We start from the raw sequence: 25051 nt of genomic DNA, 5'->3' as shown, positions 1-25051 counted from the left end.
TTTCATGTTTTCACACCTTCTTTATTTTTCCAAGCAGTGTTAATTGCATTTACTTTGTTAAAACATGAAACTATGCAGGTACATTGGGTTGCAATGTGAGAACACACAACATCAAGGAATCATTTGTACAGCAATTAACACAGAGCCAAAAGAAAGAAAAACAAGAATCACAGCCCAGAATTCTAACATCCACTCCCTCACTCCCTCATTTGCCTGGATTTAAAAGCTGCATGAACAGGAGAGAAACCTGGACGTTACAGTCGTTGAAACAAGAAACAAATACTCTTCTAATAATTGTCTTTAGCTGCTTTGATTGGTTGCAGTTAATATTAATAGTATAACCTTTAAAAATAGTGGGGAAAGGTAATACTTTATCTTCACTCCTCATATTAAGGCTCCAAAGCAAGCTTAATGAGAAACCATTATAAAATCATACTGCTAAATAGTATCTTAACTCACAATTCAGCCTATATAATTATATCAGGATTGCAACTGACAATTACTACTGATAGATCAAACTTACCTCTCCCACTGTGCTGCTCGGGATGTGCATCACGATTAAAGCATTAACTATTATTTGGGCTTAGCAAGACAGATTAGAGTTTTCCCCTTCCCACATGGATACAGAGCTCAAACTTCCCTTACAAACAGAAATGATGTGGTCTCAAAACCTATGCATACACATCCATGACATAAAACCCCCACGAATCTAGCAGCCTCTGTCGGGCTGACACGACACCAGGGTCACAAGCTGGGCTGTGGGGACTGGCCAAGCTTTTTAAGAGGGGCAAGACCAGGCTGTCTGTGAGCACCTTTCAGCACGCTCTGGCCTCTATCTTTCACTAGCACAACGTAGCATTAAACTCATCCAACTAGTAGTCAACAAAAATAATTAGTAAGTGCATTTATAAATGGCATTTTAAAGACTATTAACATATAAAACATTCTCATCTCTATGAAAATAGACCCATTTCAGCACACGCTTGCCTTTCTGGGGGAGGAGGACACAAACATTTGGGGTTTCCTAAAAGCAAGTGTTCTCCAGGACAGCTGCCAATAATCTTGTGTAAAACGTCCTTAAAGCAAGACAAACTCCTCTGTGCTGAATCTTTTTAATCTTTTCTTTTCATCCTCAGGGAAAAGGTGTTTTTCTTCATGGAGTGGACTGGAAACAAAGTCATAGTCTTTCGAATGACCCTTTACAAAAGTAAACAAGGGATATTTCTCCTTAGACGAAGATTTCAGCATCTACAATGTAAAACACCAGACAAAATGTTAAGTGGGAATGAAGAACCCCAGTAAGTAGCGCCATTGATCTGACGATGGCATTTTACAGTTATTATAATCATATTAAAACAGAAGCACTGCACACCAGCTGCACCAATTCTGCATCTCAGGGAGATGTTTTTATTGTAGAATCAGCACGTACAATAATCAATGCTATTATTAACAGTTTCAACACTTACACCTATGGAAATAAGCCAATCAAGAGCACATGGCTAAAAGCAGATTGATGACAGTACCAGGCTGCCAAAAATCTACATCTATAGATATAGATAGATATATATAAATCTACATTCATAGATTTATAAAACTGAGCATGTAGAAGGTGGGTGGTGGGGAATGATAAATACTAAACAAGATTTGGCAAAATATCTTTAATAGCAGTTAAAATCCACCTAATACTAAAAGACATTTCAGCCTTTCAGGCTCTTTTGGACACTTACATGTTCACTGATTTTTACTTTTTAAATATAATTTCTTAGTTGCTTTAAAACCCCTGCACATTGATGCACTGACACAGAACTACATTAGCCTCGAGGTGTGCTGTGTGCGGAGCTAAAAGCACTAAACATGATTTCATGAGAACAACTCATCTAAACCAGTAAACCCCCCCTAAATATAAGAACAATGATAAAAACAAAAGACAGGGGCTGAGGGGAATCTTTAAAAATACAATAAATCAATCACACAGTAAAATCCTTGATTTTTACTGTGGTCTGAAATGTCCCACTTTTTTCTTGTCTATTTTAATTGCATTTGGCTACTGTAATGTGAAACCTAAGTGAAAGAGCATGGAGATACAGGAGAGATGCACACAGTGATAAGCAATAGAAGAGTAACAGATGAGCATCAGGAAGAAAAAAGTTTGCACTATGTACAAATGCTTTGTTTCTTGAGAAATCAGACAGTTGGATGCCAACCCTTTCAATCTCTGGGGGTGGAATACAAGCTGCCTTGGTAGGAACAGAAACTGATGGCCACATGGATGCTGTGTGCTGGTGGCTGAAGTGGATGGGAGCGCTTAAGCCAGCTCCTCACTGCAAGTTAGCTACAGAAAACAAATCATAGAGATGGTCCTACAAAGCAGGACACAAATATACCTGTGACTCCCCTGTCATTGTCCAGGTTTAACTCTCCCTGAACTTCCTTCTCTACAGGTACATGCAACACCTCTATGTACTAAGGGAACACACAACATGAGCTGGACAGACAGGAAAAGGCCTAAACTAGAGTCAAGGGGTACCTGGTTGAGATTAATTATTACCAAGCCACATCTCAGTTCATCAGAGCTTGCAAGTTCTTTAGCAACTTCTGTGATGATTTCTACAGAGAGTTTATTGATAAGCATCAATCTATTTGAGTGTTTTAGTGTTAGACTCAGTCTGCCCCTGTTGTGGCTGCAACAATTCATTCTTTGCGGTGAACTCCATCCAAATTCAACACTCAAACAGTCCAATTCTGCAGAGAACTTCTCATTTCTGAACAGAACCTGGACTACAAACAGGCAAACCTGGATTATTTATTTGCTGTGATGGGTTTTGATAGGGAAACAAAAGCAGCAAGAGCCTCAATTTTTGAGCCTAGCCTACCTAGGGCACACTGGTTGTATGCTGTGCTTGATAATTCAAGAGTTATCACACTCAAATTGCAAACATAGGGAGAAATAACAGAAGAGCAGGAAAAAACAAAGGATGCGAAGGAAAGGACTGAAAAATCACAGCATGGTTCTCACATTGCATTTGTATCCAAACTCTCCTCTATTTTCAAGCTTACTGTGCCCGAAATATATTTCTATCAAATAATGTCACTAATATGAAAGAGCTTCTATGTAAAATAGCAGGATAAGAGATTTGGATCAGCCATGAGTATTTTCACAACATATGTTCAGAAAAAGAAATGTGCTTAGTCCCAAACTTGAAAGAAAGAAGGGAAAGAAAAAGAGAAGTTCCAATGCAACTGATTTTGTAATTCAGAGTATTTTTTACCTGATGTTATCACATGCTTTCTTATCCATGACAGAACAGGAAAACATGGAAGAACAGTAACTTCACTATTTAAACTTCCCATAAAACCATTGCTGAGGAACTTCTGCTTTTTAAAATCTATCTCCTACCTCTCTGTGCAAGAATCAAAGAAAACATCAGCATCAATCAATATCTACCAAAGATTACATAATTATGTTTAAAAATGCTTTTTTTGGTTAGAAAACTAATACCACTTAACAGGCCACTCCAAACGCTGCACCAACATTAATTCTTTGTGCTGTTGTGACAACTGCTGTGGTCAGGATATTAATATTGTGACCGTCTCCTGCTGCTGCATCCTTTCATAGGCTGTTTCTTTAAATCACCAAAACACAGCTACTTGTTACCAGAGCTCAAACAACGTATTAACGCTGTGTTTCACACACTCACATACTGCGATCATCAAGGGGAAAAAGTCGCATTTGGAGCTAAATGTGCTATACCATTTCAAGAACATTACAGCAGTGGTTTTGAAGTGGAAGGACACAATCATGTGGGTGATACCTGCTCCATAGCCTTCAAACCAGCACTACCGTATAGTAAACGCGCTGCTTTACACTTAAAAACCATCGCAAAAAGCACTTATGCTAACAGGAAATAACCCACAATTTGGGCTCGATCAAACGCTTTCATTTAAAACCCCAGCCCGTCCCTCCCGAGGGGCTGCCTGCCTCTCCCGGCCCCCCGGCTCGGCAGGAATGCTGGCTGCGGGAATATTCCCATTTCAAGAGTGCCACCTCGTGGGCTGCCCTGGCGCGATTCCTGCACAGCCTCTCGCAACGCAACCCAGGTAACATCGGAGGAGATGAAAAACAAGCCGGGTTTCTCAGGAGCATAAAAGGAGGAATGAAGATCAAGAATTACGCCCGTTTAAAAGGGAGAAGCCGCTTCTCTCCCCTTATCCACACACAACCCACACACGCCGTTGTGGCTGAGGAATGCAGCTGGTCACTTCCACACTTACCTTCGTTATCTCTTCAGAAGCCTTCTCAAAGTCCTGCACAGTTCTACAGTAAAATCCTATCGTGCAGCTTGGATCCATCTTTTTGAACGACATCTTTTTGGGAGAAGGACAGTGGAATGACTGCGAGTTTCAAGATTAGAAGACATAAAAGACACGGTTAAGGTTGAGAATGGTTCAGACCAACGCATTTACTTTGTTTTCCACCAACAGCTTTAACATACAACCCCCTGTATCACCGAAGTTAAAAAACCCAGCACACACTTTAGAAGTCATTGCTCCTATCACACCCACACCACACCCCCCCCCCAGTAATTCCACTCCTCTCCACACGTATAAAGCCTCTTGCTGTTTATGCTGCATCCCCCAAACTTCCACACACCACCACGTTAGTTTGAATCTGTCAAAGGTCTGCGGCTCCGAGCGGTACTTTATGAATATTCCCAAGGCAGAGGAGGAGAATGCTCTCTGCAAATTGAATTTGTAACAGCTTTTGCACTATCTTACTGCTTTACTACCACCGCCCATTGCCCCTTTCCCTCCCCCTGCCTCTAGGAAAGAGACATAATGGAATAAACCAACCTCATGCTTTATCCTCTAGGAAATAAAATGGGTTAAAACTACCATAAACCCCATGAAGGCAAAAACCACATTACAATAATCCACTAGTAGGGAATAAAGCAAACAACATGCCCTGCTTTATAAATGTTTTTTTCCTAATGTGAAATCTCTTTTCATGACAGATGATGCTCTGACAGCGCTGTGAACTGATCCTATCAGCAGCCATGCCATAAGGAAAACGAAACCAATACAAAACCCTCTTCCCCACACTCCTTCACAGTTTATGACAGAAAAGGTAAGTATATGCTGACTGCCCTGATTCTGTGTGTGGTTATGACAGGAACTGTAGCTTTGGTGAAGCTCGCTGCCAAACGCCTGACATTATTTAGTCACTGCTGCCTGTCACTCCAAGGCTGTGAGTCCTTTTCATTCTGCTCCTAACACACAGGACTACCCCATCATCCTGCCTCTATCGAGCCCCAGCAATCCTGCTGCAGCAGCTCAGTAACAACCACTAATACATCACATTCGCACCACACTGCAACAGATCCCGTTTTTGTGAACTTCCCCCAGTGATCAATATTCTCCAGTGAATATTCCATGCTTTTTTCTTCCACACTGACATATAAGCTGTGCTCAGCTCAGGCATCCTCTAGCTCAGCACAGGACCAGGATAGCAACACCAGGACAGAGCAATGCAGATTTCTTACCAACACTGTGCTCCCTCTACGAAGGATTAACAATGGTTACAATCTCATTTGACTAGAGCAACAGCTAACAACAAGCAGTCTGTGTGCTAAAAACCTATTTTATTTCCCCCCCCCACCCCAATCAGGAAAGTCAATCCACAGAAGACAACAGCACTAGTTACCACCCGAGCCTGCCAGTGTAATAGTTGTACATATTGAAATGTATTGTTCTTTACTTGTGATTACAAACCTGAGATGTATTTCTATTAAACCTCTGCTAAAAAATAATAGAAGCAAAGATGAGAAGTATTATTTATATACAGTTGGTTTCAGGCACTGTTTTCTCTTTTAATTCTCTTTTTACATGCATAAACCGTATTTTGAATATTCATTCCTGTGTCAAACACGTAAATCAGACCCTGCCTTCCAGATCCCATTTCAGCCACAGCACAGTTGTGCTGGACTGTTGAGGGCAATACTCCTCACGCTGCACAAATCACTGTTCAACAAAGAAGTGGGTAGGCTTTTATTTTCTCTTCGCTCCTCCAAACAAATGGATTCTGGAAGCCAATACAGAGTGGATTGATTTCCAACTTATTCTGGACAATTTGTCAATTTGGAAAATACTCCCTACAGATAAATCTAACAAGCAACTATCCACACTAAGAAAGCAATTTCTGTTTACTTTTGACATTTCTAGACAAAGATATAATACTATTAAATGCACTAAGCATTAAATTGCAATATATTTTCTGTCTGCAGAAAAGCATTAGGATGCGATCAAGCCAGGCTGGCAGCTCACAGACCTTCAAAATACATTTTAAAACATGATTATTATTTGGACATTCATATTAATGCATCTGCAGCACAAGCTGGAGAATTAGTCACGGGAACAGAAAGCAGAAAGATGTGTATTGTTTGTAGTTTGGCCACTGTGCTATGGGGTGACCTTAAGGAAGTCACTTCAGCTCTGGTTCTTTGTGCTCTTCCTGTCTTTTGTCTGCTTTACCCAATTAAACTGTAAAATGCTCAGAGAAGGCACTGTATTTTACTACAGTTATTAGCATAAAGGAGCAAGGATCTTGGTTATAATCCCTGGCTGCTGCTGCAATACAAATAGGTAGGGCTGGGACTCATCAACTCTTCTTCCAAATATCTCAATGGGGTAAATCCAAAGGCAACCCTAAATAAGGATAGTTCCTGTCTAGGATATTTCTAATACATTGTGCTGCCATGTTCCCTTTTTATTTCAGAACTGTCTCATTTCCTAGAGAACCTTACACTTCTGTATTATATGTCATGCTAATTAAAGCACCTTGTAAAGCATTAATACTGAAAAATATGTAGTGTCTGCTTTAAGTCAGCCCTAGGGTTTGACATTAGCCTTGTGCAAGTCCTCTGATGTATGCAAGTTCTTTTCCTAAATACTGTTTGATGGTATTTCGATCAAGGTATTGTGATCAATGTTTGCTAACTGATCTTTCTTTTCATGGTGACAACAGGACCACTGCAGTTCACTGTTCTCAGTTTAAGTTTATGTGAATGCAGTATGTTGTTTCTGAAGCAGTGTTTCCATGTGTAGGAGGCACTTCACATAACAGAGGGCATGATGAACCACTACAAATAACCAACACTGTTCTAGAGCAGCTGATGCTGTCCTAAGCAGTGGATGCACCTGCGAGTGTTTCTACACTGAATGAAGAGCTGCTCCAAAGAGGGTGGAAGCTGGACACAAGATCCAGAAGAGTCTGTATGGATGGCACCAAGCATGTCTACTGTGAGTACTGAGGCTATTGAACACTTCTGCAACTGATGTTTTCCCATGATACTTGTATATCAAGTTCTTAAATAACCTCCTTTAGCTCTGTTTTCAAAGCAAGTTATTTGGCAAGAGGTTAAAGAAAAGGTGAACACCCCCCTGCCAAACAAGCATGGTTTTTAAGACCCAGACATAGCCTAAAGAGATATTCATGCATTCACTACCTCTAGGTGAACCCAGTAACTCATGGCCAAGAAAGCTGTTGCTGGGGGTGGGGAGAGAGAGGGGAAGAAAGAACAAACACAGCACCTACAGCATCAGACCAGCCAGTTTCTTGGAAACTACCATCCTGTAAAAATTCTAGCACTAAAACTCATTAAACAGGTCAGAGGACTTGAGTAAAACTCATCTACTCAAGCACAAACCTCACAGATAAGCCTTGTAGGAAGCTAAAACAGTGACCTGCAAAGTTGTTAGGAGCAAAAGCTACATTTAAAACAACCACCATCTACTCCAGTGTAGAAATATAATAATCATATATATGTAATATCCAGTTCCTGGGTAAAGAAGTGGCAGGTAAAGCTATAGGAACTCTGGTTCCAAACTGACAAGAGGCTCTTCACTGTTAACTAATACAGCAATTCTCCCCATGATGTTGCCTGCAACTTGAATTTAAAATAAAAGAAAATAGACACTACCAAAAGGCAAACTAACAAAACCAATCCAATTAACTCAGGTTTAAGAGCTCCAAAGATTGTCTGTTTTCTTTAATGGAAAATTCCTTAAATGAAGCAATGATCTGTTGTCGAGCTTTTCTTACCATTATAAAGAAACAGACAAAGATTAATGCAGTAAAAATTAAACCCCCATATTGAGTTTTTAACCTCTGGTCATTTTTGTTGATTATAGACCTGTAAAGAAGAGCAGGCCTTTGATAAATAACACGTAACTGTAAAACCATAAAGATGCAGCCAGCTAGTACATCTCTAAATAATTAGTGTTTGATTCATACGGGAAGAAAACAGTGCCAGGTCTATATCCACACTACCTCAAGAGGGAAATCCTTTATGCTGACATCCACAAAAGATTGGCAGTAATGAGGATCCATGTAAATCAAACTGTCATCTACAAGGACAAAACAGAAGACAAGTAATTCAAAAAACACCTTATTATTACACTGCTTACAATCCAATTTCTATGCAGAACAGCTGAAAAAAAAGAGCAACCCAGCAAGTAACTGCTTGCCAGGCTGATATTCATTGACTGAAGCATAGGTTTTTGCAGGACAGATTAACTTTTGCATAATCAAATATGCTTGTATAAGCAGAATTTTTATAAAGTGATGAGACTGTCATTTAATTTTGGGTGATAAAATTACTTTTACAAACACACAATTATATTCTGGAGTTTGCATATGAAAAATGTATCGTGCTACTTCATCCTGACAGGAAGAATATATTGCTTGTCATTTAAGCATCACCTAACAGCACTTAAACTACTAAAAAGTAAATATGTAAATAAGAGCTGCCAGATAGGAACAGCAAATGGTCCTCAGGTTTGGTGAAACAGATAAATTGTGCCTTGTTTATGCAACAAGGGAAATTAAATGTACATTTTACAGAATCCAATTACTACATGGGGTAAATGACAAATGACTGGACTTGGCTAGATATGATGAATTAATAAGGTACTCATTTTGCTATTTTAATCATGCTATTTCCCACTGGTTCAATATGAACTCCCTAACTCGGAAAGAAAAATACTGAAAAGACATAACAGATTAAAACACTAACCTTGAAATCCAGCAAAGTAATATGACTGCTTGGGTTTGCCACCAATAATACCAACACAGTACTCCAGGCTTAAAATTCCCTACAACAGGAATATTAAACAATTAGGAGAGTGCTAAACAGAGTAAATATTAAACTCAGTTAAAACCTTTATGGTTTCTTTACTGGTTTTAGACAAACAGCGTTTTTTCTTTATAAGGAGTGATTTGACTTATTGGGGCTTGACTCAATTTTAAACTGACCAAAGAGAAAATACCACCAGATATTCCAGAGAAACACCTCCCTTTTCATGAGATGCCCATGTACTGAGAGAATTGGCAGTGTCATTTTTGGGGAGGAGACAAGACATAGTGTTTGTTACACATATTGAGCCCAGGTTGCTTAGTCAAAAGGTATCAAGCACTCAGATTTACAGAGTTCACATACATTTACATTCCGTGGCCCTGGGGGTCTCTTCTTCTGCATTCAAATGCAGAAGTCTGTCTAGAGTATGAACTTTGACATCACAGGGAGAAATGCCAGTTGAAGCAAGAGTAATTACAAGATACAGCTCTAAGAACAACAGCCCAAAGTATGGGAGGAGACATGCAACAGACAAGCCCCATAAATCTCACTGGATGTTGACTCTGAGGGTGGAGGAATCGGAACCATCAATAAGTAGAGACTTTGAGAAAGAGGTATTACAAATACACCTAACAGGATTTAAAGAGGGACATGGGGTGAAATACGGGAATCTTTTCAGTCTGGGGTGTAATAACATACTCCTCCACCCACAGCAAAGCTAGGAGCCACTAGGGACAGGAGGAGGTGGGATATCAGCCGTGGGCTGCAGTCACACTAGTGCTGCCAGTGTCCTTCTGTTCATTCAGGTTTAGGAGAGTTGGTTTCTGTAACCCACGGGTCTGTGCTGGCACAGAAACCTAGCAGACTTATTACATTAGAAAATGCTGATTTTATGGCTATACCTTCTATTGCTGGGGAGGAGTTACCTGTATACACAGAGTCCTGTCAAGGTAAGAACATTTCACTAGTTTGACTGAAATTCCTGTTCTTGTGACCATTCAGTCTCGGCTTAACAGAGTTCTCCATTAGTTATGCCATCAGCTCCAGTGGGAGCTGGCTTTTGCCAACACTGAACACTCTGGAAAGCCGAGCCCAATTGTTCTAATGCAACTGAAGCCCAAGACCATTAAATAGTCTGAAAACTGAACAGCCTTTAAATGTCCATAAATCACAGTGGTTTTCTTGTGGCACTTGACAAGTTGCTGGGACAGCAAGCCAGAAGATTATCAGTTGAGCTAAAGTGAAATCTTCATTAGCTGGCAGTCATATCTATATCCTCTCCTCTAAGAGATCAACCATTAAAAGCATAACCATTACATTATCATAAGTAGGGAAAATTTCTCTCAACAAAATGATTGATATTTCCTGTACTCATCAGACCAAACCTTCTTGAGATAAAATTTTCTCTGCTTAGACAACGACAATGTAACATAACACAAACGGCTGTACTCCTCACCTCAAATGCTAACAAAGTCAACTTCAGCATGGCTTAGGCAGGTTAACAAAAGATGCTGCTTAATTAAAATAGGAATGAGAAGGGTTTTTCAGCAAGTGCTCCTCAATGACTGAGAGTTACAGAACATCCAGGCAGATCAGACGCTGAAAGAGCTGAGGACACATCCTCTGCCGGTGAAACAGAAAGGGAGCAAAGCTACTCGGTGTAATGAATAACTGTTTAATCTATGGGAAGTTTCTTGTAAAAGTGAATTATAAAAAATTTATCCATTTTCAGCCATAAATATAAAATCCTTTGTAAAAATTACCTCTCGTACTACGTTCTCAAATCTGCATTTTTAACTTAAATCCAGACCCCAAGAAATTCAGTCACTTGTTATGAACAGTCAGGATAGAGACCGGAGTGACGAATAGATCCAATTGAAAGACCTCTTATCTCAACCTCCATTCCCAGACTGCAAAAGGCACTCCCAGGCTTGGTAAATGAGCAGCAGGAATCACCCTGGGAAAAGCCAGTTGTGATACAAGAGCCCGGATACTGTGACTGTGCTGTGAACCCCAGTGCCACACAAACGTGTTGTGCTCTGGCAAAGATGTGGCTTTGAGAGTAAAGTGAGAAAGCCCCTGCAGGGTGAAACTAAAACTAGGCACAGATACTCATCAATAATAGAACTGTTAGTTCATAATTGAAGGTACTATGTGTTTTCCTGGACCTGACTGATTCAAGGGCTTCTTTGCAGTTAACACTGGAAGTAAGGTGGTTGCAGGTCATGTCTGAGACCACAGACTTATCTTCATGTGTCAGAATTCATCAGAAAAGAACTAAAACTTTTCCAAGACCAACTGTCTGAAAACATAAGGAATCAGGAAAGAAACAGTTTAATAGTTCATCACTTAAATAAAAGGCTTCATCACTCCATCTCCCCAATGCTGTTAAAACCCAACTGTTTTTCATGAACCTTAGAGGGAAGAGACGGTCATTAGACAGAAACAGACATCATCAGACTCCCAGATTTTGTTCACGCTGCTACACTGTGGCATTTAAAAAATGAAACCAAGAATCTAAGGAATTTAAACAGCAGCATAGAAAATGGCAGAGCAGCAGGGCTAAGAGAACAATCTCTTCCCTAAGAGAAGTATTCTTGAGCTCAAGAGGTAGGATTACAGATCTTCTGGTGTTAGCACCATATGCAGAACCTCTGCTGATAAGGACAGCACAGACCTTCCCCCTCTCTGCTTTCTCCTCGAGTTTCACTTTCTTCCAGTTCATTTTTACTTGTGGTAACTGCCTGCTCCTCCTGCATCACTGTCCCTAGAAACATTCATCCTAATGTCCAGATAGTGACAAAATACTTGAGGTAGTGACTAAAGATAGAAAACATGCTATCCCCTTTCTTAAGACAAAGAAAACGACAAAAGAAAATGGGAGGAATTGACAAGCAAGAACCTTAAACCACCTGACATTTAATAAAATGAGAAACAGAAGGAGGAATCTGGTATATTTGTATTTTTAAATGCTGACTGATACTTAGTTACATATGCCATTAGAGTGGTGCTCTATTAAATTACCACTTGCAATTTAAGCCAGTGCATTAATGTCTTCTCAGGTAGCTGCTTCAGGAGTAGGACAGTCATCACTGCTTCACCAAGGGACATCATGTGCTCTGCAATTATGCCTGATCTTGTAATAGGGAATTTTAAAGTCTGTAAAGTCAAACTTTACAACCTTCAACTGTGAAATCACCACCACACGTTTAATAGGTAGACGATTACCATCACGGAGTCGCTTTTCATCTCACCTCGTGCTACTCTTTGAGAAATGATTGAGCTCTCATTTCATACCTTTACAAACTCTAAGTAGTCCAGGTTTGTTCTCTCTCCACCAAGCCTCACAGGAACTAATATAATTACAGCTTTTGAATCTGCTTTTCCAGAGTCCATAAGAGAACACTGTCTGTCAATAACATCTGAACTGTAGACTGAAAGGAGACACATGGAAATGTTAATAGTTAAAACACAACTGCTTTGACAAAGACACACCTACAACAAGCCAGCACTTAGTCTGACAAACTAAACCCACAGTCCTTCAACATCTTACTGTCCTGAGTGACTGTGATTAAAACCAGTGTTAAGCCTCCTTATTTTCAGCAGTATTTTGTAGACTGGTGATCTCCTGCTGCTGTGGCAACATACATTGCCAAGGAAATGCAGAAGGAGGTTAGGAGAAAGCCAATAAATATTTATTCACTTCATTTAAACTCTTCTAAAAGGAGTCATTTAACATTTGAATGCCTGCAATTAACAGAAACATCTGCATGTTAAAAGGCAGTAATTGATTTTAATAAATACTCAAGTTCACTGGTAAAGTTAACCCAACACAGCCATTGAAAATGACTGAAGAAGAAGCATGTACTATTACTGCTTACTCCCTCCAAACTGAGATGTGAAAACCATCACCAGAACAAAGAAGTGAAAAGTTCATAGAAGTTTCAGTTTCTGCTGTCACTGCAAGTCAGGTGAAACTGGTTTGTAGCATACGACTAAACAGAGTCCCTTGAAAACCAGTCTCATTGATTCCCCAGGGACATCAGTCTCATCTGTCCTATCCCCAGATCAGCTGTGACATAACTAAGGCTTCTAGCAGCTGAACATGGTTCCTGAAGGAATACACTGCACTTAGATTTAGTCATTAGCATAGAGTTCCAGCACACGTTTAGTTTTTCTTGTCATCATTTTCTGCTCCTTCAGAGCAGAGGCAAACCAGAATCCTGTGATGCAAAAGACAAACACAATGAAGCTAACAAACGTAACTGAAGTATTTTCCACTTGTTTGGCTGGGTTTGGGGGGTTAATTTTAGTAAGATATGGAAGTTCTAACTAGCTTATTGCTAAAACAACATTGAAGCAAGTACAAATCAGATTATCAACCGATTTAAATAGAAAATTAAAAGTGACAAAAGGCAGATTGTCAAGATAAATTATTTTGCAGGATTTGGAATTCCCACTGTAAGACACAAAAAAAAGCCAATGTACAAAGCTTTCAAGCTGTGGTATCTGATTCTCAAAGAGAACAAACATCTGCATATATCAAGAACCCGTTTGCCTATATAATCTCAATTATGTGGATGCATTTTTGAGTTGATTTTTCTGCTTTAGAGGTCTATTGTTAAGTGCTTACTGAAAGGCATAAAAAGCATCTAAGATGTTTGCAGAACTCTACCCGATCACAACATTTACCTGTACAATCCTGAGCAACATAGACTGTTACTCCTTGTAGCTCAGGGTCTCTTGCTTCTTCAACAGCTTTTCTAAGTACAAACACAAAGCTATTTAACTCATCTCTGACATTAAGGAAATTAACAATGCATAAACAGAAATCAGTTGATCTTTAGAAACAGGTTGGGTTTCATTGTGGTTGGGGATTTTGGGTGGGTTTTTTGCGGAATCCAGTCTATAGGACAACATGTTTTTCCCCAAGCAAAGTCAAACCCATTTGACTGTTTAGGAGAAACAATGAAAACCACAAAAAAAGCCCAAAGCATCACATTAACTTCCAATGAAGTTCATATTCATTACCTAAGTCTGTTTATAACAGTTTTTTGTCATGTACTTTGAGCTAATAAAGGCTAAATTTGCCAACCAAAATACTCTTTTCAACTCAATAGATCTCTTTAGTTAACCTCAGTTCAAGTAACCAGGCACAAATTAGCACTTCATGTCTGTGGATAGAAAGGTTAGCACGTAGCAAGCTGCGAGGTTTCACCACAACTTTCAACTGCAGCATCAGGCTATCCTCAACAGAGTAAGAGTAATGGAGCCAGAAACTAAACAGAAATTCTATGTCCACAGTCTGAAGCACAATCATCCATCAAGGACAACGTCTGTAAAGAAATCGGATTGTTCAAAATAGAAGATGAGCCTTTGACTTCAATACAGGCTTGCATTAAATGGTCACTATCCCTTTATTTCCCAGTATATTCTGAGGAACCATTTAATACAGTCGTTCTCAAGTTATGAGAGCACTGTACATTGTTAGTACTGCTGTAAGAGAGGAGGGAGATCCAGGAAAGGAAACCTTCGCAGTGTCAGTTTGTGTTGAATTCTGGACCACCCCCCCCCCCCCATTAGGTAAAGAGGCTACTGCAATTTAAAGGAAGCAAAAAGAATTCTGACTGCTTCTTTTCTGTTTCTGACTTTTTCATAAGGAAAAAGTAAGAGGAAAACACATAAATAATACTGACTTCTTGCATCATTGTGTGCATTTGCATGTATACACCTGATTATTTCAGTACAGGTTCACTTCAGATTAATGTACTTTCATACTAAACACCAAATTCAGCTAGTCACATATATAAAAAGGAAGATAAATAGATGAACTTTGGCTTCTGCTGCTTAAATGACTTATTTGTGATTCAGTTTATAGGTAAACTGGAATTCACTAAGAACATAAGCATACATAAGGCTATAAAGAAAATTAAAAGGAAACAAAAGGCAACATTCAAGGAAATGGCACCAAATATGGAGAAATTTGACTTCTGACTTATTTTTCAGCCACACTGAATGTCACAGCCCCTTTTATTTTTACTGTGAGCTAATTATAATATTAATAGTCCCATACATTTACAGGTTCACAAGAATGTGATGTGTGCAAAGAAATGCTGAAAACATCAATTTTAGCTCTGACATTTCATTACACTATCAGTACATTACAGCCCCCAGGTTACAGTGGAAAAAGAAATCTCTAATGTTATGCATGTTCCAAGGTTGAAAAATTGGTTAGTTTTTAGAACATTTCATTAAATGCAGCTCTACTTAAAAGCCTGGGTTTGGGAGAAATACATGTGACTCTGCAGCCCAAAGTACAGGAAAACAGGAATGTCTGTTTTCTCTCCTGAAATAAGACTGAACAACAGCTCAGAGTTCAGATCCTGCACCTACTGCTATTTCCTTTCCTGCCTCCGAAAAGCCTCTCGTAATAAGGACATTTTACAAAGCCAATAATGAACGGTTAGATGCTCAATTAAGCTGAAGTAACCTCATGACACTTGGAAATGCTTCTCCTGTAATGCGTAACAACAAATGAAGGTATGTTACCTTAAAATGTGTGCAACAACTGCAGGCCCATACCAATCTCCAGCGATTTTCCCAGACTTCTTTCCATATTCTATTAGCTGATGTAAGCCAAAAGCTGCTAGCGGATAGTCGCCAAACCAAGAAATTATCTTTCTATGATAAACTTCATTTCTCCTTTCACTGTCATCACAGTTTGTCTTTAATGTTCCCCGATGATGATTTGACAGGATCTTGGGTTCTCTTTCTGCTGTAAGCGATGCTTCAAATGATGCTGTCAGCTTCTTCACTGTGTGGGCTGTCCACGATTCGGAATCTGAATTGTCAATGTCCAACGCATCTGGCCAGACCCAAGCTGCAGGCAAGGAATTTTAAGAGGCATATTAGGCTTTATATTAACTGTTAGGTATAAATAGCAAAGCACATTCCTTCATTCCTTCCTCCCCCAGGTTCCTGACTAATAATATGTAATTTACATACTGAGATGCAAATGTCAGTGTCAAAATGTAAACAGAGGATTCGAGTGGAGTATGATTTGCTTTTATCTTCTCCTGAACGACAGGTGAAATGAAATCCTAACAGCATAAATTGCTAGCAAACGGACTGAGATAGAGGTCAGATTCCATGATCCCAGCCAGTTAAATACACAACACGTACCTGATTACAAGGCACAGGTTACAACTATCTTAAATATAAAAGTATCAGCTAAAAGAGCTTTATCCACATCAAACAAGAAGTTTCAAAAGCTGGTTTTAATTCTTCTGCTTTGTCAGATATTAAGAGAAGATAAGCAAACCCGAGGAATTATTCCTGTAAAAACAAACACGTCTTCCTGGCAAAATGACAAAGCAGATCAGCACAACAATAACAAGATTCCTTTGCTAAATCTGTGAATGCTTTACCAAGATTAATGACAAACTTATTTGAATACCATTCAGCACAGCATCTACAGCCTGCATTTCCAGCTGAAGGCTTCTCTGACAATGCAGCCTGCACACAGCGTTCCTCCTCCTGCATAATGGTGGCTCAGCATGCCTAGAGAACAGCAACGCTTTCCTTGTCAGATGACTCAAAGTCTCTCCCACAAGTTCAAACAACTACTTGCAACACAGAGCATGTGAGGAAACCTCTGAAACACACAGCGGGTGTATTGTTAAGAGCAGAACACACCCTGAAGGTCCATAATAAACATCCCAGAAGGAAAGGGGAAGGCTGCCATGTGTAAGCGAGGAACAAACCCTACAGAGAGGTGCTTTTGCTAAGTGAGCCATGTTTGGGTAAGCTCCTGGAGGCTCAGAAAACTGCCATTACTGCAGGAAGAGGGACCTTTTCTGACAGAGAGCAAGAGCTGCAGCCCTCCTGGTAACTGTTACTGAAGAATCCATGTAAAACTCTGAGAAACAAGGAGGAAACACTGGGCAACTACATTTTAATTCTAAAATCTAATTTAGGGCTCCAGTCATGTGCCAAGTATTGCTGGTTATGGCCACAATCCATGTCACCCACACTTCTATAGTGTGGCAACCACCCCTCCCCAGTGCCTCTTACCACAAGTGGCACTCCTCTGTGAAACGTTCTTTTTCCACTGCAGACCCAGGCAGATGCATTTGTAAGCTCAGTGTAACAACATCACAGGCCTTGCTATCCCTGCACTGGAATTCCTTAGATATAGGGAAGACATTCTTCCCTGTGAGGGTGCTGAGGCGCTGGCACAGGGTGCCCAGAGAAGCTATGGCTGCCCCATCCCTGGCAGTGTTCAAGGCCAGGTTGGACACAGGGGCTTGGAGCAAGCTGCTCTAGTGGAAGGTTTTCCAGCCCGTGGCAGGGGTTGGAGCTGGATGAGATTTAACTTCCCTTCCAACACAAACCATTCCAGGATTCTCTGATACTGTGAGTTTCAAATTTAAGTCAGTGTTTAAGCACAAGCATTTCAAAGAAAAACCTACCAGCACCTTAGTATTCACAATAAAAACTCATTTACAACATCATTCAGCAATATCTGGAACATTCCACATAGCAGTGGAAATGCAAGTATTCCAGCTAGTAACTGCAGTCAAGTTTTGCTTTGTAACAGAAACAATACCATTAAATTATAATGAAAACATCTCTGGGAAAAGAGTAAACAGCGATGAAAAACTTAATGTAAACACTTAAATATGTTTCAAAAGCTACCCAGACCTCATAAAAAGCTTTCCAAAAGATAATTCACCAGCTGTCAGAAAAGTAGGTGATGAGAAAAGTAGCCCTGAAAGACCATACATACTCCATTTTTCTATGCATTTGGATTGCCACAGAAACACTAGCACTCTGGAATCACCAAATCACTTCCCAAATGAGGATGCATGGGGGACAGTGCAAGGAATTCTTTGTAACCACAGATTTTAAAGATATAAACCTGGGGCTTTTTTATTTGGGGTTACTTCAGAACGAGCCATTACACATTCCTACTTGCAGGTAGTCTTCTGATCAGCTTTTATATTTAAGGGATTTGTGTTCTCAGCAGAAGTATTTCAATATATTTTGGTATCTGTAGTCAGTTGAAAGGGATAATGAATGTTTTATGACTTCAATATCTACAGCAAAAGGAACATAAGCCAATCTGACAGCTCGGTCCTGACACTGCCAAGAAAGAAGACTTTGTGATGCAGCTGGTTTGGGACCACGTTCACAGCTTACATCATATTTGCACAGTAAGTACAAAGCATTAGCAAAACAGGCTTTCAGAACTATCTTCTACTAAAGTGTTCCTGGGATCCAACAAATGGCTGAGTAAACAATACACTGCATTCTCTCCAGCTAACACGCCTGGGTGGCTTCAGGCCCATATCTTAAATCATTTTGACAAGTCGTGGTGACAGAGGACATGACTGATTGTTTGAAAGGGGCAATGTGGTAAATTATGGAAGGGAATGAGAAGAGGATGGAAAGAAGAGGTGGTTGAGAACCAAACATGCATCTATGCAGGACATGGCTGAGCTCGGAAGAATGGAGAGGGTGTGCATGTTTTCTTTTCCTTTGAAAGCAAAAAGTGTTGCAGGTCTCCTAAAGCTACTTCTTTCAAACAGCTATGACTAAGAGAGTATTTTGAGATAGACAATGATAAGGGGAAAAGGGAAGTTCCTCTGCAAGTACATGGTGGGGAAGGGATGAAAGTGAAAATTTCAACACAAAGAATGATGCCTTGAAGTTAGATTAGAATCCTTCTATTAACTCAATATATTAATACTAGAGGTTGAATAATGCACAGCTTTAGAACTGGTAAAAGAACATCGCTTTTGCCATAGCCCACAGCTATGGGCTGTGGAACTCATTTCCACATCTTGAGTTCAAGAAAAGAGCAAGTTTCAAGAGAACTGGAGACTCGCATGGACAATAATACCAAGGGACAGGATCACAAGTTTCTGTGGTGTTTCACTTCACAGTTAGCTTCTGTGGAGCTGACAGTATCTTCCTTTGCTTTGGCATTCCCTTTTTCAGGAATGGAAGAGTAGGATAGCCAGATCAGTGCTCTGGTGCAACGTGACAATTCTGTTGTCAATGAGGAGTCCAGAATCAAACCCAGCTTGCACGGTCTGGTCTACATACAGACCACCACACACTCTACAGAACACCCACGCTTATAATACAAATTAAAGAGATCTCTCATAACTTACCTCGACCAAGAAAATGAAGCATAAGACCTTGGGCCAGCAGCATTTGGCCAGTTCTCAGTGTGCAACCCCAACCACAGTCTGTTGTCAACGCAGACCCCTTTATCTGAGGGAACTCCTCTCTGTAAGTCAGCCAGATTCTAGAAATGAAATCCTTACGAAACTCCTCAACATTTCCTGAAATCTCCGTGTTGATTTTATCAAAATTGGACCCATCTGTAGAGAGTTCACCAGAATCTGTAAGGCAAAGCACAATTTAAGTTCTAACTTAGTATGGAACTTCAGTTATTAGAAGGAAAGTAAAGAACATACAACTATTCCATGAGAAAAACAGGGCAAACTTGCAAAAAGTAATGACTGCTTCAAATACAAGAAAGGAAAATTGGAAGGCAAACGTAATAGAAATGTGGCAGCTGAAAAAAGGGAAAACAAAAAGAGAATATTACACCACTAGTATTTACAGAAATAACAAGACTGGGTCAATGTATCTGAATAAAGCAGGTTAGGATGGGTTGCATTAGTGGTGATGGTGGACATTTACATGAGCATTCCCTAAGCTTTCCATATTCACATTTTGAATGTGGTAACTGTTAATGATAGGCTTTTTAGACACTTACAAATATCTCCACAGAGCTCCTGCCGAATAAGACAAGAATGAGTTAAGTGCTATGTACATACCATCAGTTTTGAAGTGGTAGCATTTTCCCAGCAGAAAGACTGGAGAGTTTCTGCTGAAGTAAGTTTTTGTTTTCAACACCCAACCTAAAAGAGATGCAAAAGAAACACAGATTTGTGACTGAAACATTCCAAAAAGGAATTGCTAACAGCATCTGGTTAAGGCAAAGATAACCCTCTTTGAGAGGAACAGAGAAAAATGTACCGATATTGGGGTTTGCTTTCATAAATAACAAGAAGTTGCATGGTTCTGCAAAACACAGCTTAGAGTTCTGGTTTCAAAGTCATGATGTCACCCATATGTGCCTGTTAGAATGTTAATATAATGGTACTACTGCACACAAACTGTTAGGATGCAAAATGCTAAAGTGGAGCTCAAGTTGCGTTGTCTCTATTGTGAATTCATTACTACATAGTTTGATTCTGTGAGGTTTCCAACTCCTATAATAATAAACAATAAGCTTCACATATGACCAATGAAAATGAATGCAGTGTGCTGCTTTTGCCATAGGATTAAACATCATCACAAAATTAAACATCACCTGCACAAAACCGCAGAGTTCAGACAAAAAGGGGTAGTACAATATCCTATTCAAATTCAAAGAGCCAGAATTCAGCTTTTCGGTTTTGATAGGGTCCACAAAGAGTAGCTTTGTCACTTAAGTCTAAATCTTAGGGTCTTTAATATCCCAAATCCACAGTCTCTTGAACTTTTCCTATCACATATGGGGTGTGATAACTATTATTCCCCTTCAGCCATGTGGTAGCCTTAAAGAAAGTAGGAGAAAAGTATCTTTTCCTCTTGCCAGACAGCTCCAAGGCTCAGTTATAAGAAAGCTGGTGGTAAATCTGAGCAACCTCAGCCCTAGGGGAAGGTAGAAAAATGAAGTTTAAGGACAGTCTAGTAAAAGGCACACTTGAAAATCAGGTTGCTTGTGAACAAATCACTGATGTTCAGCTGTGGAGAAGTGTTACTCAAGTGTGTGAAGCAGACTCTTCAGTGGAGTCTGTACTTCACACATCAGCCTGTTTTTTCCAGAAAAGTACTTTCAAGAACAGTAACAAAACCAATCTTTGCTTCAGGTGATTCCATATAGACCCTTATTTAAAAGTCTCTGCAAAGCTTCATTGCCATAATTTACTGCTTTCAAAAAAGTCATTTAAAAATAAATTATGAACATTTACTTGAAAAAAATAAAAGCTAAAGAAGTTTGTTTATTTATTTATAATATCAACATAAAAATGGTTTCAAGGGCCATATTGCATTTTTATTATTAATATTAGTGAAGTTTCTGAGTCGCACTCCCATTCACGTCAACAGGAACCTCCCATTCATGTCAACGGAGACAAGATCTCCCCACACACTGGTTCACTTACTGTATTTCATGTTGTGCCATGCAGACATAAACTTTGATTTTATCTTTTCTACTTCATCTGTCCCTGTGGCCTCCATATTCAAATGCTAGAGACAAAGCCATCGCTGTCTTGTAAGACGTTCAATTCTGCTACTGCAAAAACAAGATAGAAACACATCCATGGGCACTGAGAACACAGGGTATAGCATCACCACCAGCCCACGTCAGTACTTTAGCCTAATGTGGCCAGAACAGTAATAAACTTGCAGTATTCCCTACTACCAAGGACTGAGAAACAATCACATATTCCATGAATAAGTAATAAAATAATTTAATTCCAAATATACACCAATAAAAATACTACACAAAGCTAAATAAAATATAATGTTCTCCAATAGCTCTCTATTGCACAACAAACTGATGCAGAGCATATAACCTGTGCTGGCATATGAGTGCACTCATTTAACTGGCAGTGAAATGAAAAGCTAAGATGAATTTCACTAAATAGATGCTCTACTGCTGAGTAGAATAAGCACTTCTTTTTTTTGCCATAACAGGGTTTGGAGCACCTATAAACTAATCTCAGTTTTAAGAACATCATTAGCTTCAGATTTCTAATCAGGAATTTTCTAAGCCAAAGCTTACAGGCGTTGGAGGAATGGAAAGACAAAGCACAAGATGTTCTGCTGTACATACGCAAGGCAGAAAACATGCACTACTGAAAACCTGTGTAACAGTGAAAAAATTTTGTACAGAATTAACATCCTAGGGAGATAACCTCAAAAGGTGTTTAGAATATTGTCATAAAATCCATGTTTACTTCACATCTCTTCTGATTATCACTTGCAATACATAAGAAGGTTCTCTCCTGATTTGAGCGTGTTGTCTACATGAGCCCAGCTGTATCACAGCAGTAAGAGCTGTAAAACAGTGATAGAAAACACTACAGTGTAGCCTGATTTTGTAAAAACTCTTATAAATTGTCCAAGTGGGGTGGTGGGAGGGAAATGCACTTTTACTGGCTGGCTGAACTGCAAGACAAGAAAGACTTAACCTTAAAAGCAACCTAAACTGGGAGTAATACAGAAACAGTATATACTTTATCCCCGTTTCTAAGAAATCCAAGGAAATGGGACAGAACTCCCTCTGCAGTCCACCTGCACCATTTGAAACAGGATGTTTGCTATTAATTAATGGGGCTTCCTCCACTGCATGTATTCTGTCAATGGTTCACTTTGAAACAGCTGATACGGGTTTTCTTGATTGTATTTGCATAGCTAGCTGAAAAATTAAGAGCTCCTGTTTCAAAAGGAGCTCTTGTGGGACATCAAGAGTTGATCAATAGTGGTACATCACTGCAACCCAGTTGCATCTTCAGAGCCTGAAGGTACTCACACAGGTGCATGGTTTCTAGGATCTGTAGGTAGGGCCAGGGAAACAGGAATCTACTGCCCAAGCCATCCCTAGATGTTTTTCTGCTATTCCGCTACATACAAATCAGTCAACAACTTTTTGATGGAACAAGAGGCAAAGCAAGCTCACAAACATGGGGGAAGAGTGACATGTTTTGGCTAGTGAAAATAACACATGGCTACATCCCTGCTACGCGTAGCCCACCGTTAAGCTGGGCTTTTGTAGGGAAAGGAAGAGAAAGACAGTTTAAGGTTGGGTTGCAATTTCCTGCCTTTTCCCCTCTCTTTTTTCTTTAGGAAAAGAACAGAAAGGCTGCCTGTATCACTGACTCTCGATGGCACAGCTGGCAAGATGAACTTCTTCAGGAGATGTGTTTGGTCCAGTCTGTCCTCGCATGATCAATCAGCAACAGTCATTTATGCAGAGGCCACTGATTGCCTTAAAAGCCAATACCTGTAAAAGCTCCCTCTGGCTAAAATTAGAAATGAAACCAACTCTCCTGTTGCAAAAGGGCCTGAAGGAGAAATTACGGAGATGAGAAAGAAGCTCATCTTCCTTTAAAAGACAATGGTCATCGCAGCCCATTTTTCTCTCATCCGGTTACATTTCTTCCCTAGCATTATGTTAAAGATATGAAAAGGACTTCCAAGAAGAATGCTAACACAAACCAGGCACATTTATCCCACTGGAAAAACGCAGGCTCTTCCCATCACTGCAAGATGCCGCCAGTAATAGTTCCACTGGAATTAATGGAACAGCATCGAGAGAAGGGCACAGGGAACACATATTTCAAGCCCCACAGGCACAAAAGAACCCCATTATTAAGCCTAAAGCTAATGGTTTTATACTGGAGTTGTCTCTTTTAAGAAGTTACCTAGAACGTGAACGATGTTACTTCACAGAGGGCAGGACCCACCTCCTGCTGAGCAATGGAGCTCCATGCTCTCAGAGCCCCCATTACCCAGTCTCAGAGGGGAGATGATTGCAGCGAGGTGGCTGTTAACTAACAGAGACAGAAAAAACCCTAACAACAGTTTGTTCTCGTTAACAGAAGCGACCCAACACCGCAAAAGGGTGAATGAAGTCTAAATGTAACTCTCTCATTAATGAGGAATGAAGACCTGTACTTTCTGCTACCCGAACAGAAACTGAACCAGCAAACCCCACGCAGCATAAATGCCAAGAGGTCATTTTTATGGAGTTACCCCTTTCCAGCTGTAACCACACATTAGAGCAGTCAGAAATAACACTTGTAAAGGACAGGTGAACAAAACCAGCGGGGTTTCTTCATCCCGCAACAAAGACCGAGCACTTCACCCATCCGCTCGTTACCACTCCTGCTCTCCACAGCCGCTCTTTGTGTCCTCACGACGACTCCTGCGGGCTTTGTCCGTCGCAAACGGCAGCGCCGGGGGAAGGAGGATCCCGAGCCGTTCCCATCAGGAAGCGAAAGCTGCCCCGGTTACTCCCCAGCCCGCCGGCAGCCGCGGGTTACCGCAGCCCAGGAAGGGGAGCGGGAGAGCCCGGGCACGCTTCTCACTCTGCGGGACACACGCGATCGGGCTGGCCGGGAGCGCAGCGGGGCCGCCCGGCAGCGGCCGGCTCTGGGCCGCCACCACTGAGGCTATTGCTATTGCTATTGCTACTGCTCTTCCCTCCCTGCCGCCCCGCCTCCCGCCACCGGCGTCAACCGCTCACCCCTCACGGAGCCGCCGCTGAGCGGGCGGTCAACGCTGCCCGGGTCGCGCCATCGCCGTGAAGCACACGGAGGAGCCGCTCAGCACGGCGAGGCCGCCGCTTACCCGCCCGGTGAGCTCCGCGGCGCAGCCCGGCCGGGGAGCGGCCTCCCGGGGCTTCAGCCGTGTGGGGGAACCGCTCGGAACTACAGCTCCCGGCGGGCGCTGCCACAGGGGAGGGCCGGGCCCGGCGGCGGGCCCAGCGCGGGGCATGCCGGGAGTTGTAGTCCGGAGGGAGGGCGGCTTCCAGCCACCGCCTGTGGCGAGAGGAGGAAGAGGCGCGGCGGGGCGAGCCCCCGGAGAGGCGGGCGGAGGCTGTGGGCACGGAGGCCAGCCCCGTGTCAGGCCTTGACCCCTTCGTGAGCGGAGGCCTCTCCCGGTGGTGCCTGCAGCTGCGTTTCGAGGTGTTTTGCCTTTTTTCGAATGGTTGGTTGGTTTGTGGTAGGGTTTCTTTGGTTTTTTTTTTTTTAATCGATTTTATGTCTTTTAACTCCGCTGAGGCAAAATGGTTCCCAAATCTCCACGTTCCTACTTAAATCTCCAGCCTAAACATCTGTGTGTTTGTT

The 25051-nt window shown here is 41.0% G+C and overlaps 1 protein-coding gene across 8 annotated transcripts; it reads right to left on the bottom strand.

Moving 5' to 3' along the window:
- Positions 1-24681, bottom strand: ATG4C (autophagy related 4C cysteine peptidase). Of its 8 annotated transcripts, none has more exons than XM_062617563.1 (11): positions 24448-24681; positions 21359-21489; positions 19985-20068; positions 19310-19543; positions 15681-16011; positions 13824-13927; positions 12429-12565; positions 9072-9150; positions 8327-8403; positions 4273-4392; positions 1-1248 (listed from the first exon to the last, which is right to left on the bottom strand). In XM_062617563.1, exons 2-11 carry the CDS (start codon positions 21432-21434, stop codon positions 1078-1080), a joined length of 1413 nt encoding a protein of 470 aa, XP_062473547.1. In that variant the 5' UTR covers positions 21435-21489; positions 24448-24681; the 3' UTR covers positions 1-1077. The 8 variants fall into 8 exon arrangements, with proteins under 8 accessions (XP_062473547.1, XP_062473549.1, XP_062473548.1 ...); XM_062617565.1 differs by having other exon boundaries at positions 21359-21486; XM_062617564.1 differs by having other exon boundaries at positions 21359-21483.
- Positions 24682-25051: the final 370 nt, after the last annotated feature.

Source organism: Pezoporus occidentalis, unplaced genomic scaffold (genome assembly GCF_034315485.1).
Source record: "Pezoporus occidentalis ecotype Australia unplaced genomic scaffold, CSIRO_AGI_Poc_V1 ctg198, whole genome shotgun sequence".
Taxonomy (NCBI): Eukaryota; Metazoa; Chordata; class Aves; order Psittaciformes; family Psittacidae; genus Pezoporus; species Pezoporus occidentalis.
This window is presented reverse-complemented; position numbering and strand designations above follow the sequence as displayed.